Consider the following 17,341-nt stretch of genomic DNA (forward strand, 5'->3'; position numbering starts at 1 on the left):
TAAAACCTTTCTCTCCTCATATGTGAGGCATCACAAGACACACTAGTTTCAGATACAATATCACTGAAGATAACAAAAATTACCCAAGTAACTTGTGTTACTTGGTCCTCACTTTCTGTATCTGATTAGTTCAAGTTTTATTTTATTTTACACACCTTACCTTTGCAATAAAAATGCCAGCATCCATAATGGCTTTGATATGCTTCAGCCAGCCCGAATTTTCAAGGCCCCACAGAAAGTCACTCATTGAAGGTGATTTCAGTTCACAAACTGCAAAATAAGCTACATCTTAAATGCATGGTAAATACAGGAAGCCTGATGCAATCAGTTTACCAAATACATCCTTCTGTGCAGCACAGATCTTCCCCAACTGTGTTGCGAGTGAAATTTTCAAACCCTTTAGAGAGGGGGGCTTCTATCTATTATTTTACACAGAATTTCTAGGTTGGAAGAGACCTCAAGATCATCGAGTCCAACCTCTGACCTAACGCTAGCAGTCCCCACTAAACCATATCCCTAAGCTCTACATCTAAACGTCTTTTGAAGACTTCCAGGGATGGTGACTCCACCACTTCCCTGGACAGTCTGTTTCAATGCCTCACAACCCTTTCAGTAAAGAAGTTCTTCCTAACATCTAACCTAAAACTCCCCTGGCTCAACTTAAGCCCATTCCCCCTCGTCCTGTCACCAGGCACGTGGGAGAACAGGCCAACCCCCACCTCGCTACAGCCTCCCTTGAGGTACCTAAAAAGAGCGATAAGGTCGCCCCTGAGCCTCCTCTTCTCCAGGCTGAACAAACCCAGCTCCCTCAGCCGCTCCTCGTAGGACTTGTTCTCCAGGCCCCTATTGAGGTCTTGGAATCAGAAAATGGACAAATTTCTGCCTTTGGACAGGCAGAAAACCACTAAATGCCATAGCCTGCTATTCACAACCATATTTGCTGGTGAAGCTGGATTTGGTGAGCACTATAAGGGCAGCCCCACCAAATTTAGGTGTTAGCATCACCACACAGAATGGTGTTTTGGATAAAGCAATTCACGCAACAGTTCCCTGTCCCTGAATGAAACCTTATTAAAATTTCAGATGTAACCAAAAAACATCACCTGATAGCGAGGAAAAGTCATAGCTCCCCAAGGAAAACATTTTTGCTGAAAACTTTGCTATCTTAACACCATGTTTGAAGAACAAAATCTCCCAGCTTTTACAACATTAAGTTTCTATCCTACTGTACCCAAATGCTTTTTTTTTTTTTTTTTAATTTAAGGAATATAGTGAAAACACTATGTTTTTCATTGAGTTCATGTATGACCTGTGAGTTAAAAATGTCTTAGTACATCTTGTTTCCTCTGGACATCTTCTACAAGACTCAGCTCTTATTTTGAGCCATTATGACTGGTGGCAAAACTTCCATTTCTTTCAACATGATCAGAGTTTAATTTTACAAGCCAAGTTCAGACTTTATACCATGTCTGCGTGAATCTGACTGTCTTCACTCTTTTTAATGCAGAGGCAAAATTGACTCTTTTTAATTCAGAGGCAAAACAGCCTAATGTGTCCATATGAAATCCAGTAATTTTTGTACACAGGTGTCTTCCAGATGGTTATTTTAAAAGTCTTTTTGAAGGATATTTATAAAAATGCATAGATAGCAACACTGAAAGCAAACACCTTTTCACATGACTAATGCTCCTGTGCAGATGGAAGCATGATCAATTAGTAGCTGGATTCTGCCTGAGGCTGCTGGCTCTGTTTACAAAAGTCCAAGGTAAAACTGAAATAGTGCTTTGCTCATTCCCACCACCAAACTGGAATCAATATTTACCTACCACTTCACTGAGCAAAGTTCAGACTGTCCTAAATTAAAGGCACACACCATATATTTCAAATGATTTTGGCCACCAACCTGGACCTCAGTGCTGAGTTCAGTTACGAATTCAGCTATCCTGAGGGAAAAGGACATTTCTGTCTTGGCAGGGAAAAAAAAATTATGCCAGCACACACACACACACACAAAAATCTTGCTACCTTCTTTCCTTCAGGAGAAATAAAATAAATAAATAAATAAACTTGATACCAAAATCTGGGAGAAATAAGACCTCCTGCACATATGCCGTGGGAAAGAGAGCATAGGCTGGGCACAGGAAAATCAAGAGCCTGTGCCAGAGTTCATGGAAATCCAGCTGTGCTTCCTTCCCCTGGAGGGTAGGAAGAAATAGGGCACGTGGTGGAAACTGCCTCTTCCATCAGCACAAGTACCAGAAGGGGATACAACTGATGCTCAGTTTTCCTCTTTCTGGCAAGGGAGAGGAAGGAGAAGGGCTGTGGGCCAATCCCTCAAGCTCTCCTTCTGGCTGATCTGTCACTGTAGTCCAAGGATCAGAGGGCTGCTCTGATCAACAACCAGTGCTCCTCATATGAGGGGAGGAGAAGCTCGTGTTTGCTGTTTAAATACAGACAGAGAGCATGTGGGGTCGCCATCTCAGTGCACAACAAACAGGGGTCAAGCTTTGGTTGTCTCCTGGAAGCCTAACAGGGCTCCCCCGCTTTGCAAATACCAAACAACAGGCTCAGCACCTGAATCTTTCCTGAGAAAACATCTTGTACCACATCTTCTTCTAATACTAAAAATTATTTCAGGGAAGTTGTGTCCAGGATCAAAATTGGCACACGTTTCTTCGTATACACCTCTCTTAAAAAATAACGATAATAAAATTCAATATTATACAAAATGGTATGAGGCAGCAGAGGCAATGATAAAACTTGTTGGTTGGTTTGTTTTTCTGGAAGGAAATTTCAGCACCTCAAAGTACATTTTTCTTCCAGAGTAAAGTGGAATCTCAACTTCTTTCGCATATTCTTAAAAAAAAAAAAATCTCATTATCCTACAAATTTAGTATTTACATTATTAAAAATCTATCTTAATTTTTAATACAAATTTATAATGCTCTTACATTATGCTAAAACAAATATACAAGAGTACATACACATTAAAGTTAATTAAATAAAACTGTTAGAATTAAAGTTATTAACATTTCAAAGGTTGTTTTTTTTTTTTTTTTTTTTTACTAATCAAGTTCTTGGCAATAAATATAAACTAATTGCTTCAGCTTTTTTCTAAATTCAGTTGAAATCAACATATTCCTAATATGAGTGCATTTTTAGTTCAGATTTCTGCAGTGTTTGAAATTATTAAAAATTATATGTTGACAACAAACCACAGTCTTTCATGTGAACTTCACTTCTGCTTAATTCCAGTAAATGGAATAAAATTACCTTTGCTGCACTCCTGCACCAAATCAGACTTATCTCATAACATACCACAGTCAGTAGGCACATTTGGGGATGTGGCAGTGTAATGTGATATTTACATTAGAGATTTATCCCGCTATATTCAAATACTTGATGAAAATGTAAAGCCAGATCAAGTGGATATTGTCGTTGTCTTTGGCAGCCTTTTTGATTCTGGTTCCCAGTAATAACATTTTAAAGGACACAAGAAAAATAAGATGAAGGGACACTTCTACAAGTGGAAAAAGAGAAAAACTGTACGGCTTTTTACATGAAAAAAGCCCTCGTGCATCTCAAGCCTTAAATTCAATGAGAGCCTCAAGTATCTGAAACTTCACTTCTTTATTTTCTGATCTTATCTGTTAGGTCTCTAAATGCGATTTCAACACAGAAAATATAAAAATCTATGGGAAAAAAAAAAAAAAAAGAGAGACATATTTGGCATATGGCTCATTTAAGAACACATGCTAAAAAGTTATGCCCCCAAGCAGCATGAAGTGTTAAATGTCTCAGAAATTACCTTGTTACCTATCAGTTTGTGCCATGGGCCCAGCTCATGAACTTCTGGCTCTAAAATAATACACAACACTACCCCGTGCAGCCAGGCTGGTTGTTTACTACTTTAACCTTGCTCGGCTCAAGCTGAACAAACAAAGGGAAAGGTTTGTTCACGAGGCCTCTGTTCCAGCCAAACAAGGCTTTGTCATTCACTAAAACCCCTTCTAGTCTCCCTTCTGAGACCCTTAGGCAAGGGACTAAGCAAGAATACACCACGGAGGGAGTGATGTACTAAAAATAAAACAAGTTGCCTAGCAGTTATTGATTTAACCTAAGATCCTGCATAGGGCTGAGCACACATGCATCTGTAGTGGGCAGAGCAAGGACTACAGAGCCTTCCTCCTTCATTTGGACAAGGTTACTGACCAGGGATCACAGAAGACTACGCAGACTACCTTGGAATCACGTGTGGCCGAAGAGGACATGGTAAGGTACGTTCCTGTGGTACCAGAAGGCATATTTCAGCCTGGAAAAGAGAAGGCCCCGAGGACACCTCTTTGTGGCCTTTCAGTACTTAAAGGAGTCTTATGAAAAGGATGGAGATGGACTCTTTACTTGGGTAGATAATGATAGGACAAGGGGGAATGGTCTTAAACTAAATGAGGATAGATTTAGATTAGACGTTAGGAAGTAATTCTTCACTTTAAGAGTAGTGAGGCACTGGAACAGGTTGCCTCAAGAAGCTGTGGATGCCCCATACTCAGAGGGGATCCCTCGATTCAAGACCAAGGCCTGTTCAGGACCAAGCTGATTCAGGTGGGGAAAGAATTTAGAAGCCTTTTGTTGATGATATACATGACATAAATACTGAGACTGCGTGGGATGGAGTGAGCACTTACTATTTGCCTGTTAAAAATCAACAAAACAACTGTGGGTCAAGGATGGCTTTTTATCCTTACCCTTTTCCCAGAAGGCCTCTAAACTGTAGTGTATTCCAAATGCTAAAGCTATAAACCAGTACAATGTGCTGGTTTATACACTGCTAGGTATTTATAAAGTGATTATTACTAATTTACAGGGGATTATGAAGGTGTTAAACGGTTACAGCCACTGACTGGGAGTTTCACAAACAGAACTGGTGTGATGTGCCCCATACAGGCCATGAACAAATTTCTGTTAAAATTTTGAAGTCCCAAATACATGAGTTCCTTACTGACCAAATACAAAACTCAAGCCATATGTTTTCTGAGATTTCTTTTTTTAATCTTCAGTCTTTCCCACTATCATCTTAGTCAGATATAAGCATCTGTTTACTTTCTACCATCAAATTTTAAACCACAAGGAAAGAGTAGTAGCAGTAAGGTGTATTGAAGTCAAATGAGGTTTGTCATTAAAGTAAACAATACCTGGATTTCACTCGTGGAACAAGATTTTCACACAATTAGGAAAACATCCCTAACTGCAGTGATGATCCACGGTACAAGCCCATTAGACAGCAAGCAACTACATGCTGTACACCAGACAAAATTTTATTTTGGTACTGATTTCAAAGAAGTCGTTCTGATTTGTGTCAAAGCTTTTCCTTGGCTTTCAATAAAGAAGAGTAATACCTTCAAGCATTTTCTGCAGACTATTTCTCATGACATGGATGTTCTCAATGCCTATGAATTGAAACTTGATGTTGGAGTAGTTGTCTTCGTTCTCATATCCCTTCCCTGCTGCTCGGTTTGCCATTGCATTGAGCTGAAAAAAAATAAATAGGAAAACTGGATGAAAACAAGTAACACAGATTCTTTTCAAAACAAAGCTCATGGTCTACTGCAATAAATCAGAGTGATTTAAGTCAGGCATAAATTGGAAGCCTTCACCATTGTGTCAACACAACTAGTTTGGCAATGGGAATCCATTTATAGTATATTGCAGTCTGCTGGGTCACTAAGGCTCTGATCTCTATTTCACACACATTGAGTATTAATCAAACACACACGGAATACCCCACAACTTATGTAGGGCTCTTCTGCAAGAGCACAAAGGTTTAATTTTGCTTTTAAAAGGCCGTTTTGATTTTATTTGTGGTCAGTGTTATGTTTACTAGCAGAATACACCCAGAAGGTGGCAGTGTCTTATCTGCCATAACACTGTTCCATGGCATATGGAACATACATTTCCCAGAAATACATTTTATTGCTCAAATCACCCAAAAGTTCATACAGCTTAGTTCTCTTAAGCTTGAAATAGTGAAGAGTCAGAGTAGCTTTCCCAAGTTTAGAGTGTCTTGGCTCCAGTTGTATAAGATCACAAAATATCTGAATTGACAAAATTACCACAAACATCTTCATCTACAATGCAGCACTACCAAATATTTTGCTGTGCTTCAGAAGAAAAAAGAAAAAATACATTGAAATGGAAGCTGGAGTTTTGTCTTTGAATCAGCTGCTTGCTTGCTAGCCTGGGAAAGTCACTAAATGCTTCTTTAGTTCAGTTCTCCCATGTGTAAAATTAAGTGTTTTGGTTTTTCTTTAATGTTTATTTCCCCCTTTTTGAGATTCTTGGGGGGGAAAGAAAGCTATCTGCCAAGCCCCTTGTGCCAAATTCAGATCTCCACACACAAAAAAAAATAGAGCTGATTGAAATTAAGCCCTTTTACTTTATTAACCTGTATACATTTTTTAATATTTATTATTTCCAATACTTTTTTTCATGTCTTACTCCAAATAGTCAACATTATAGGAATTCCATTCCTCTAAGCACAACTAACAAGTTCTGCTCAGGAAGGATCTCTGATTTAAAGTAACAATGCACATTGCACATCCATACTGAAGGACACTAACAAAGCTTTTTGAGACACCTTGAGAGGTATCTGTTGACAAAAAAAAAAAAAAAAAAAAAAAAAAAAAGAGAGAGAGAGGTCTTCATTGCAAAGAGACATTATGTTCTGAAAAAAATCAAAGTGAAGTATCTCAAGTATCGTCTAGGGGACAAAGGACTAGGTAGGGAACTCCTCCACTTTATTTCCAAATGTTGCAGGAAGCATTGTTGATTTGCTGCTTCTCTGGTTGCTTTTGAAGTTCACAATAGTATACTTCAGAACTCAGCTAATGGTGTCATGGGGAGAATGTGTCTCTTCCTGATCTCCACCCCAAACACACATACTCCCACTATTCAATTTTAATTTGGAACTGAATGCAGGCCGTTAAGGAGGATTGTCTACTGCCAGCTTATCTCCAACTAAGATGAACAGGTCTAGCTTTATGTCCTAAGTCAAAACTGGTTCACATGCCCCATATCTGACCTCTTAACTTCCAAAGTGCTAAAAAATAAACCCTTTTTATGAATATTAACTTAATTTTATATGCATAAGTAATCAGGTGAGAGTGCTTTTCAACTGTTTTATTCTAATTCAGAAAGGTGAAGACAGGGTTTTTCTCCCATCTTCACGTTTTCTAACACATCCATTCCCTTGAGTAGAACTTAGCAATAGGAATGCATAGTTGCATTTGTGGAGGACCATTAGGAAATGAAATATTGCAGGACTTCCATGATAAAACACAAGAAACTATCCTCTAAAACAGGAAACTAGACAAAAAAAAAAAAAAAAAAAAAAAAAAAAAGGAAAGAAGAAAAAAGAATAAATAGTCTAACAATGAGCAGTCTGCTGATCTTTGACAGTCAAGGAACAATAAAAAAAATTACTGCCTGTGAACAGCGTGTCCTCTAAGGACAGAGCCCTCAGTGTGACTTGCTAGAAAGATTTAAATCATCTGTCAACTCCTAATCTTTCTCTTTTGAAGTAGACCTCAGTGTTCTTGTATCAGCAACATGAAGCTGTCCCTCCTGACAACAGCATATAGCTTCAGAAAAAAGATCTGTATGTATGTCTGAATCACCAGAAAGCCCAGAAGCCCTGAATGAAACATACCTTGCCCTTAACTAACCTAATCCTCAGCACTGCAAACGTTATAAACTATCTCTGTATCAGAGCAATTTCATCACAGAAATCCTTCATTAAAATAAATAAATAAATAAATCAGAGACAGCTCTCTTTAAAAGTAAATAAATATAAGGTTAAATTTGCAAGGCTTTCTGACACTCATTTATTTTAAATATTATCAGTTGCCAAATTTTGCAGCTGCCACAATATTTACTAACAACTTTTCCACATCACCTACCCAAATTCCATCTGTTGCTCCTAAAGCAGTTGTTAATTTCTAAATTGTGCCTGCCCCAGTTTAATCTCAGCAAACAGGAGGATAAAACCTTTAAAGGGAACAGACCTCACTTGCCAGTTTTCCTGCAACCTTCTTTTGTGTGGAAAGACCTTACTTTTTAAAAAAAGTAGTAGAACTAATGTGTTTCACTCATAGATTTATATTAACATCTTCTGTAAACATACAGAGGAAGGAGCAAATGAAGAAAGGCGGTAGCCAAAGTAAAAGCTCTGTGCTTGGTCACCCTGGCCTATTTAAATGAAGCAGAAACAAAGCTTTCCTCCACAGCCAAATCTTTTGTTTTGAACATTAGCAATCACAACGAAGGACAGCGTACAAGAAGCACTTGGGAATGCTGGGTTCAAGGATCTGTCAATATTCATTATCTTCACAAGGAACTAGTCCTGGTGAGAAAAGAGGCAGGTAGCTCTTTAGCTTAGCAGAGCAATGGAGGACCTTGCAGCAGACTTGATAATTTACCTGTGTGTTTGTTCAGGTCTCCCAGAGAAGTGCCAGGAGCAGCTTGCACCGAGATCTACCACTGCCTACATGCTCCAGGGTTATATATGCATGAGGAGCTGCAGAGCTGTAACAAGGCTGCATTTGGCACCTGGGTTCACAGAAGCTTTGATAAAACAGCCCAGTGCGGACAGAGATGAGTGGGAATCTAGGTGTCTGAATTTCTTTCCATCAGAACTCTTTTTCCAGAGAAGTTCAGTGAAAACCAAAGTGTCTTGACCTGCTGACTGGCTCTTGAAGAAGTCAGCACTGCTGGAAATACAGAGGTTTTTGTAATTTCCAGCCAATTTTGCTCTCTTTACTTAAAGTTGTGGCTTTTTTCACCGCTCACAGGAGGTGTCTCACCAAAGTCATTTACTGGAAAAATTTGCAGGATTAGAGCTTATTCCCCCACTTATAGGAGTAATCTTGCATGGTAAGTTTTATTATAAGCAGGTAGAGGTTTGCAAGACTACAAATAACTGTAAATAAAATTTTATAACAGGAATTATTTTTCACTAGCCTCATCAGTATTACTGTTAGCTCCTGCATGTGATGAAACTAGCCTTTTATCGCATTACAGTTACTATTTCAAGTTATTATTTTTCTGTATCTTAACATGTTGCTAAGAACAAAAAAGAGAAAGACTCAATGTAAAGAATAAAACTCTCAAAGTGAGAAAAACATGGGCAAGATTCCTAGTTAAGATATTCCTGATAAATCCTGATTTACCTGTGGATTTATACAGGTGCAACAGAGAGCAGAAGTACAGCCAGTCATTTATTCAGCCCAGATTCAGTCTTTTTACGGGCAAGAAAGGCAATATACTTACTTTGGGTCGAGTGTCAACAACATATAGGAAATCACTTCCTGGGTTTGCTTTTCGGATGGCCTGGAGCATCTGTTCATCCTCAAGACATCGAGCACTAAAGCCAGATAAAGGCTGGCTGCTCCTACATATGGAGGCCTGCAGGAAAAGAAGAAGAAATAAATTAGTGTACTTATTAAGCAGAAATGATTTAGGATCCAGAAGCATTTACAAAAGCAGCTTATTAGATGTTCACCATAGGCGTACAGTTGCATGGAAATGGTGAAATGAATTGCATGTTACTAAATGAGTTATTTTTAGAAAGACAAGGGAATATTATCGCAATAATACCCCAATGCCCAGGTCTAATCTTGAATCCAACTTTTAGAGCTATTTTAAATATAGACTTTTCCCTCGTGGAGAATATCTCCTGAAAGGTGGTCTCTAGAGAACGATGCACTGCAATCACAAGAGCACTGATGTAGCATAAGGAATGGATCCCTCTGCACGGTCACTCACTCTTCCGTTATGATACCACAGTCACACCCAACTTACACCAATACACACTTTACTAAACAGCCTTAGACATCGTGAGTCCAGGAAGCAAAAATGCATACTGTGCAGCCAGATCAGTGATGCTGCTGTATTTTTAGCACTGCCTCTGGAGAAAGACCTCACAACATGGAAAGTGGGTCAGGCAGCCTGGCTCCTGGAGCACATTTATTAGCCAGAGCTGTTGAAGAAGGCAAAGGAGTTTCTCCCTAAACTCATTAGGAACAGGCTGCTCAATGAAACTGGGAAAGAAGGAACTGGATGTGGAACAGGGAGGTTTTATTTCCCAGTCACTGCTAGGCAGCGAGCAGCTAGGTTTGTAGGAGGCACAGGGCTAATGCATGCACTTTCTAAGCACTGAACGTAAGCATGAAGAGAATCTGTACTCTGAAGGTCATGACCCACACAGACTGCCCTACAGATTATTTATTACTGTGAGAGGGAACATGCTTGTTTTCAGCCAAGTCTTTGAACTATCAGGGGTTAGTAAAATGGGTATCTTTAATACATAAATCCTGAATCGTGTGAGAGCCTGTTCAGACACTAAATGTTATTTGCAACCAGATTATTAGTCATTTAATTTTGCCTGCTGATCAGTGAACTTCCCAGTGATTTAATATACGCTAACACCTCTTTTTCATGAAGCAAAAGATACTCATGAATATGTTCACAACCTATTATTTTAATAGAAGGAAGACATTTCGCTCTCAACCATGGTGTACCATACTTGAGGTAGATATGGACATCAAGACTAAGGCTAAAGTTAGGGTTGTGGATTAAGGTTCAGATTGAGGAGTGGAGGGGCTGGAGCTCATTACGTTATAGCACTCTGGGGGCTCAAGGGCTAAGATACGTGCTGCCACCAGAAGGAAAGAGCAGCTTGTCTGTCAAGTTAAGATTGAGGTTAAGATCATTTTTAGCCTCAGCTTATGAAACAGCTGCACTGACAGCAATGCAAAACTAGAAAGATAAATTGACCTAGATACCCATTAGGTGTCAAGCAGGAATCACTATACGCTATCTCCATGAACAGCTTGCCTCCAGCTGACTCAGGCCAAATGCTTATGATGAGCCCATATGTCTGTAACATTTCTTGGGATGTGGGGAGGGCAAGAGATCAGGTCACTTTGTATCGCACAGGCTGAACAAATAGTTCCAGGGTTTGATCTTAGCGTAGCCACAATGATCCTGTGAGACGCAGAGTAGTGTCGCAACATCATTTGAACTTGGGCGTACCAAATTACTATGGGACAGTAGTGGTTATGAAAGACTGAATGAGTGGCAGCCACCCCCCTGCCAGCAGCAGACCTCTTCCCAGCCTGCTGTTACTCTAGTTGTTCAATGCCTACCTTCACCAATCTTACCCCACTTCTTTTCCTAGCCCTTTGAACCTTACAGGATCCAGGAGGGAACACAGTACTTCAGACGCTGGTGGTCTGAAAGTGAACCTTAGCCTTAATCTGAACACCAGCTGAAATGGGGAAAACATCTAGGTAGAAACTGGGGAATACACCCAAACTGGACAACTATATTGCAATCCAACTGACCCCCAAGACCTGTTCTTTTTCTGAGATTTGAAAGTGTCCAAGTGTTTTGAATCCTAAATGCCTGTATTTGGACTTAGTTGATTATGTAAAGTGATTCATTTTGAAAAATTTGGCCTTCATTAAATATTAAATACAATACACAATTTATACATAGACTGCATTTACTATTTAAAACCTTTATTTCCTACTGTTTTGCAGTCAAACCCATAGATCTTTACTGAAGCAGAATTCTGCTGAAATAAGGGGGTAAAGAACAAGTCAAAAATAATGTCTCATTCCCTTCTGAAGCTTAAACCTAGGATAAGGACCACAGCAAGGAAAGGATTTCTGTGGAGACTGTAGTTTATCATTCCTGCTTATCAGGAATTTGCCTATGGAAATAGTTCCCATCCTGTGTGGGAGACTCTAAAAATGCACTGTAATCCCACACTAGCTCTGTCCTTGGGAAGTTCTGGCCATCTCCCAGAACTACCAAGGAAGACCTCTTGATGCAGTTGCCAGTCTGGGACTGAAACATAAGGAGCTATTAGACACACAGATCTTCCGTGAGTACCAGGGGGACACCATTCTCCTGGCTGGTAATGACAGGTGAGCTAAGCCAGTTCCTAGAGGTCCAGGACACAAATGCAAAAACACTGAGTCTATGGGATCCTTCAGTCCACCCATCTCCTTTACTTCAGCTGCCAAAACCAGGAGTGCCAATAGCCTTGGTGCAAGTTTTTTTCCAAATAGTTAGACAAGTGGGGCAGCTCCTTACTCAGCCCTGAGAGCATCTAGCACAAGGATTAGGTGGCACTCTTCTCTTCTACCAAAGACAAGGACAAGGAAAGCCTCTTCAACAAAGCCACAACACATCATACACACATAACGTGTGCGCTCAGCCAGAACTTGGTAGCTCTTTCAGCCATCCTCACTAGGTCAAGTCGCAGATTTTTTCTTGAGAGGCTACTCCCAATTTTCCAATGGTTTCAAGTATAGTTTTTCTCCTCCTCATCTTGCTCTCAGGCCGTGGCTACCACGTCCTAAATTCTTCTGTTCTCCTCCAGTCATCTCCCCAATTACCTGCTACTGGCCTTCGCTCTTCTGCCACCCATGTTTCAGGCTGCATCTCATCAGTTCTCCCCAGGCCCCTCTGACTTCTTGTACCTTGTCTTGATTCCTTCTCATACAGGGATTGCAATAATTTTTTTTGATGTTAGCTTGATGATGAGTTTAAATAAATGCATTAAATGCCTGTGAGTGATCTAACCATAATTTCAGTATGTGCCTGCTGACAGTAAGTAAAAACCACACTAACCAGACTACACCAGCAATCTTTTAATTGCAATCTTAAACAAACAAACAAACACTGATTCTTCTTGTAGACGTTTACTAGAAGAATTACAAAGTCAAGGACAAAATAAGTAAACACATCAAAGCTACAAATTCACACTTACATTGTTATCCTTGCAGTAGTAGGAAAGAGCTGGGAAACGCCTTCGGCTCCGGAATTTAGAGCTCCCTACTATGATGTGCGCAGTTGCAGATTTTGGTACGTACACTTCTGTAGGATAGGAGTCACAGACCTGCAAAAGGAAACTGCTCGTTTGGTCTACAGAATACAACAAATATTAGCCAGCTCTACTGCAAAAACAAAATGGCAAGGAGCCCTGTTCTCAAGCAATACAGAGGCATAGTACAGCTGCTGTACACATCACCTACATTTCTCAAAACAGTCTTCTAAAATTGGGATGTGTTAATTCTGTCTTGCAGACAACAAAGCCGGAGTAGAAAATTAAAAGGACTGTATTTCCAAGTGTTAATTTATGCCATGTTGAGAACATATATTCAAATCAGAAAAGAACCAGCATTATGGACAGCATGATTGTGTTTACAACTGCTGCTTCCTCCAGAGCAGAATTTGGAAGTAAGGATGGGAATGGTTGAAGTTCCCAAACATTTCTCTGTTATAATGGGGGCTGTAGAGCCAAATTTTCTGGTAAATCTGGGGAAAATAACAAAAAAACATAAGGACTTGGCGAAAAGGAATTCATCTGTATGAAACAAGGATATTAAAAGGCTAGCAGCCCTGCCAATGTCTTCCTTCTCAAAGGAACACGATGACCAGGCAACAAACAAACAAAAAACTAGAGGTTCTTCTGGAGACAAATAGGAACAGAAATGGGATCCCTGCTTAACTTTCTTTTCCTGATATCGTGTGCGGCATTCTGGCTGGGGCCAAAAGGATGTTTACTATTTCCCTGTGACTTGCTGAGATGAATAAAGAAGTTAGGATGCCCAACAAGAATTCAGTTTCTGAGACTGCTAGAGACAAGTAATGAAGGGGAACGAAAAGGAAGGGCTTGTGGTTAAAGATGCTGTGGTGAATCGGGCTTTATGCATGATCCCATTTTTCCTATGCTTTATCTTAAGAGAGGTCAAACATTTTTTTCCGCTTGCTTTACCAAAAAGAAAACAAACCCTGACAGCACACTCAGTCTTCTCTGAGAACTTCACAGGCCTTCCTTAACATGGATAAGATCCAGCAACAAAGCCAATGGAGGGCATGGACAAATTTCTTTCAGATCATATTTTGGTTGTTATTTCTCACAATTAATTAACATTCTGGGGACTTCAGTTGTGCAAGACTGAATTAGGCAGGACAGTACGTGGCTAGGAAGAGAGAGAACCTCTCAGACAACTGTAGAAAACTTTAATAGTCAATCATAGAGGCTTCAATAGGACTGTGAGAACAGCCAGTGAGGAAAAACTGTTGCTAAATTTGCTGTTACTAGTATTTTTTTCTTAAAATGTCTGTGTAGCAATTTTATGTAACAGTACATGTCAGGAAAATTCTCATTTAGACACTTAACATTAGGTATGATTTACTTAATTTTAGGTATGATTTACCAGCAGCCAAGCACTAAGGTTTAAAACTTACTCTTGCCAAATTTCTGCTCTTCAGCTTCCAATATATTAAATGAAGACATATCCTTTATCCTGCTATCTATTTTCCTTTCTATGCACTGTGGGCACTATGGTAGCCCACAGTTGGACTGCTGGTCCATGCACTGCATGGACTCCATGACATAAAAATCACAACAACTCACGCCATAGTCTCTGTTAACATCACTGATCTGCCAGTAATCGTTCGGAATACCCATCCGGTTATACTCTTCATTGAGGTCCACAAGCTTCCAGCCTTGTTCTCGTTCTTCTTTATCTAATTTTGGATTGAATGAGAAACAATACAGCTCTTCGTATTTCACTGAAACAAACAAACAAACAGAACAGTAAGACATCTACTTTCTGATCCTGAAGTCACTCTTCAAAAACAAAACTTGGCACTGTCTTTTTTTGTAGTTTCTCTTTTAAAAATAGCATAAATTGCTACTCCAAATCCTACAGCCTGGCTTATAACTATTGTCAAGCATACTGTGATATCTTTGTTATTCACATAAGTTATAATATATGTGCCTTATTAGCCATTATTATGCTAATTATTATTATTATTAGCCTTATTATGTGCCATTTGAAATATGCTGTTCTAAATAATTAAAATTAAAGGAATTAATCTTAATTTAAATTAAGATTAAAATTCTCCCCCAGCGCACACACACACACACACACAAAAAAAAAAACAAACAGAAATTATATGCTTTTATCTGATGAAAATTGAAGTTAGTGACAGAATTGGTATTAGGCCTGCAAAACAATTTGCAAGTCAGAGGTAGCTTATAGATCCCTTTATTAACATAACATCTGTTTTGTGCAAAATAGCATGTGTTGCATCAATCACTTCATCATGACCATAAACTCATTTTAGCAGCTACGCCACTTGTCACCCTCAGTCAAGTACCATATAATAAACTTTGCTTGTACTGGAGTTTTATTTATTTATTAGGAATGTCTGTATTACCTGTATTTATACTACAGAGTGTCTTAATTGTGGTAGGTTATGGTAGTCAGACACCATTGGTATTGAATGCTACTTGTAATTGATACAAAAAACTATTCCACATATAGCTTGAAACAAAAGTTCTTAATGCTGAAGATAGTGTTATCTCGTGAGGGCATGTTTTATCCTGTTGATTGAAGTTCCTTAAAACTTTCTGACGAATAGGTTTGTAACTTTGAAATTGAAATATGTAAATTACAAGTTGAATCCTCTCTGCTGTCATAGTTCCCCATGGATACGGGTCTTTTATGATATAATTTTAACAAGATCAGTAAATTTTACTACCGCACTTTCTTTTCTAATAATATCTGCATATAATAATATACTAAGCAGTCTTAGCATGCCACAGTAAGAAACTCATGGATATAAAAATAATAATATCAACAACAACAACAACTACACAATTAATAATGATAAGGCTTCCACTATTTTATTTTTTTTTCCTATAGGTAGTCTTTATTTTTATTTTAATTTTCACAGAATCACAGAATGGCCAAGGTTGGAAGGGACCTCTGAAGATCATCCAGTGCAACCCCCCTGCCGAGCAGGATCACCTAGAGCACATTGCACAGCATGGCATCCAGGTGGGTTTTGAATATCTCCAGAGGAGGAGACTGTATAACCTCTCCAGGCAATTATGTCTTTCAGAAGTGTAATTTAAGTTATATTTTGCACTTTTTAATTAATTGGATTGTATGTACACACATGAAAAATAAGAACAAACATAAAGAAAGAAAACTTCATGTTAATTCTGTCAGGAAAGTACTGAAAGACAACAAGGTCATGAGAGAAGAGAAAGGAGAAAGAAAATAACGATTTGTGGTCTATTTCTCATCTGCTAACAAAGTTTCATCATTATCCATAAATCCAATCTGAGCGCATTTCAATAAAGTGCTTTAAGTAGCAATCTAAGCTCTTGCTTTTACTGTTCATTTGTCAGAAACATCTGGAAATTCTTCCCAAGTGGACCTGCTTTCAGGCATAGCGGGAAGCCTTTAAAAATCCACCTGTTACAAAATATCCAGGTTATTTATGACTGAAGTCTCACTCCACATTACAACTACTACAACATGATGGTATCTATAGGTGGTGACAAAATTGCTCAAGTATTAATAATCAGTCTTAAAGCTCATTTATCAATTCTTCTCCAGCACTTCCAGAACCTTCCACAATCTTCCACACTTCTTTGGTCATAAATGTCTGCAATCCTGTAATAACTGTTACAGTCGCTTGTTTCACAAGATGTCTTAACTAAGCAAAAAAGGATGGATTCAGCTGACGGCATGATATTGAGATTGATATTGATTACCTGCTGGAAAGAATTAAATCAAACACAAATTTCTCCTTCTCAGACAACATGGAAGAGATTAAGTCAGTACACGAGAAGGCTTCACTCAGGTTCGGCTGTGCTGAAATCAATGCAAAGATCAGGCAGAGAAGGGAAAACAGCACTTAAACAAGTCCATTTTTCTCCTCATGGAGTAAAGCGTACTTTATGATGCTGGGTAACTGTGTAACCTAAAGAAGTGAAGCTTCTTGCCCTGACAAAAAGGACAGAGCAGAGTACCATCAGGATACATTTGGGTCAACTTTCAGTTAGAGCCTTCTAAATTTTAAGTAAGCAAGATTTTATCCTGCCTAACTTGAAGATTTTATCTGCCTAACTTGAAGATTGGATACTTTGCTGGAGAAAGAAAGCCACTGTGCAGCTGAACTCTGCCAAAAGCAAATTCTGCTGTGCTATTACTGCGCTTTCTTTGTTCAAATGTCTTTGCCCACTGTGGTCTGGCACTGAGCATGTGTCCATGCTCCTCAGCCACTCTTCTCTCGGGCAGTCTGTATGTCCATACCAAAGTGTCCATCCTGGTGCACAGCAATAGGCACACATTCTCCTGGCTCCAAGGAGATAGTGTTACAGAACTGCTTTCCTTCCAGCACGCATGATCACATACTTGTGGTGAAGGCCCGTGGAATTAATCCAGATCTACATCAGCAGAAGCACAGG

The 17,341-nt window shown here is 39.2% G+C and overlaps 1 protein-coding gene across 1 annotated transcript in view; it reads right to left on the reverse strand.

Moving 5' to 3' along the window:
- The window catches only part of MTMR7 (myotubularin related protein 7), a gene marked incomplete at its 5' end in the record, with an annotated part of 48,999 nt that overhangs the window by 12,576 nt on the left and 19,082 nt on the right, over positions 1 to 17,341 (reverse strand). Inside the window, 5 exons of the mRNA XM_084286778.1 lie at positions 161 to 270; positions 5,397 to 5,529; positions 9,325 to 9,459; positions 12,836 to 12,964; positions 14,489 to 14,646. Coding sequence (XP_084142904.1) covers positions 161 to 270; positions 5,397 to 5,529; positions 9,325 to 9,459; positions 12,836 to 12,964; positions 14,489 to 14,646 — 665 coding nt within the window. The remainder of the gene's footprint in view (positions 1 to 160; positions 271 to 5,396; positions 5,530 to 9,324; positions 9,460 to 12,835; positions 12,965 to 14,488; positions 14,647 to 17,341) is intronic.

Source organism: Netta rufina, assembly GCF_964035555.1.
Source record: "Netta rufina genome assembly, chromosome: 4".
In the NCBI taxonomy this organism is placed as follows: Eukaryota; Metazoa; Chordata; class Aves; order Anseriformes; family Anatidae; genus Netta; species Netta rufina.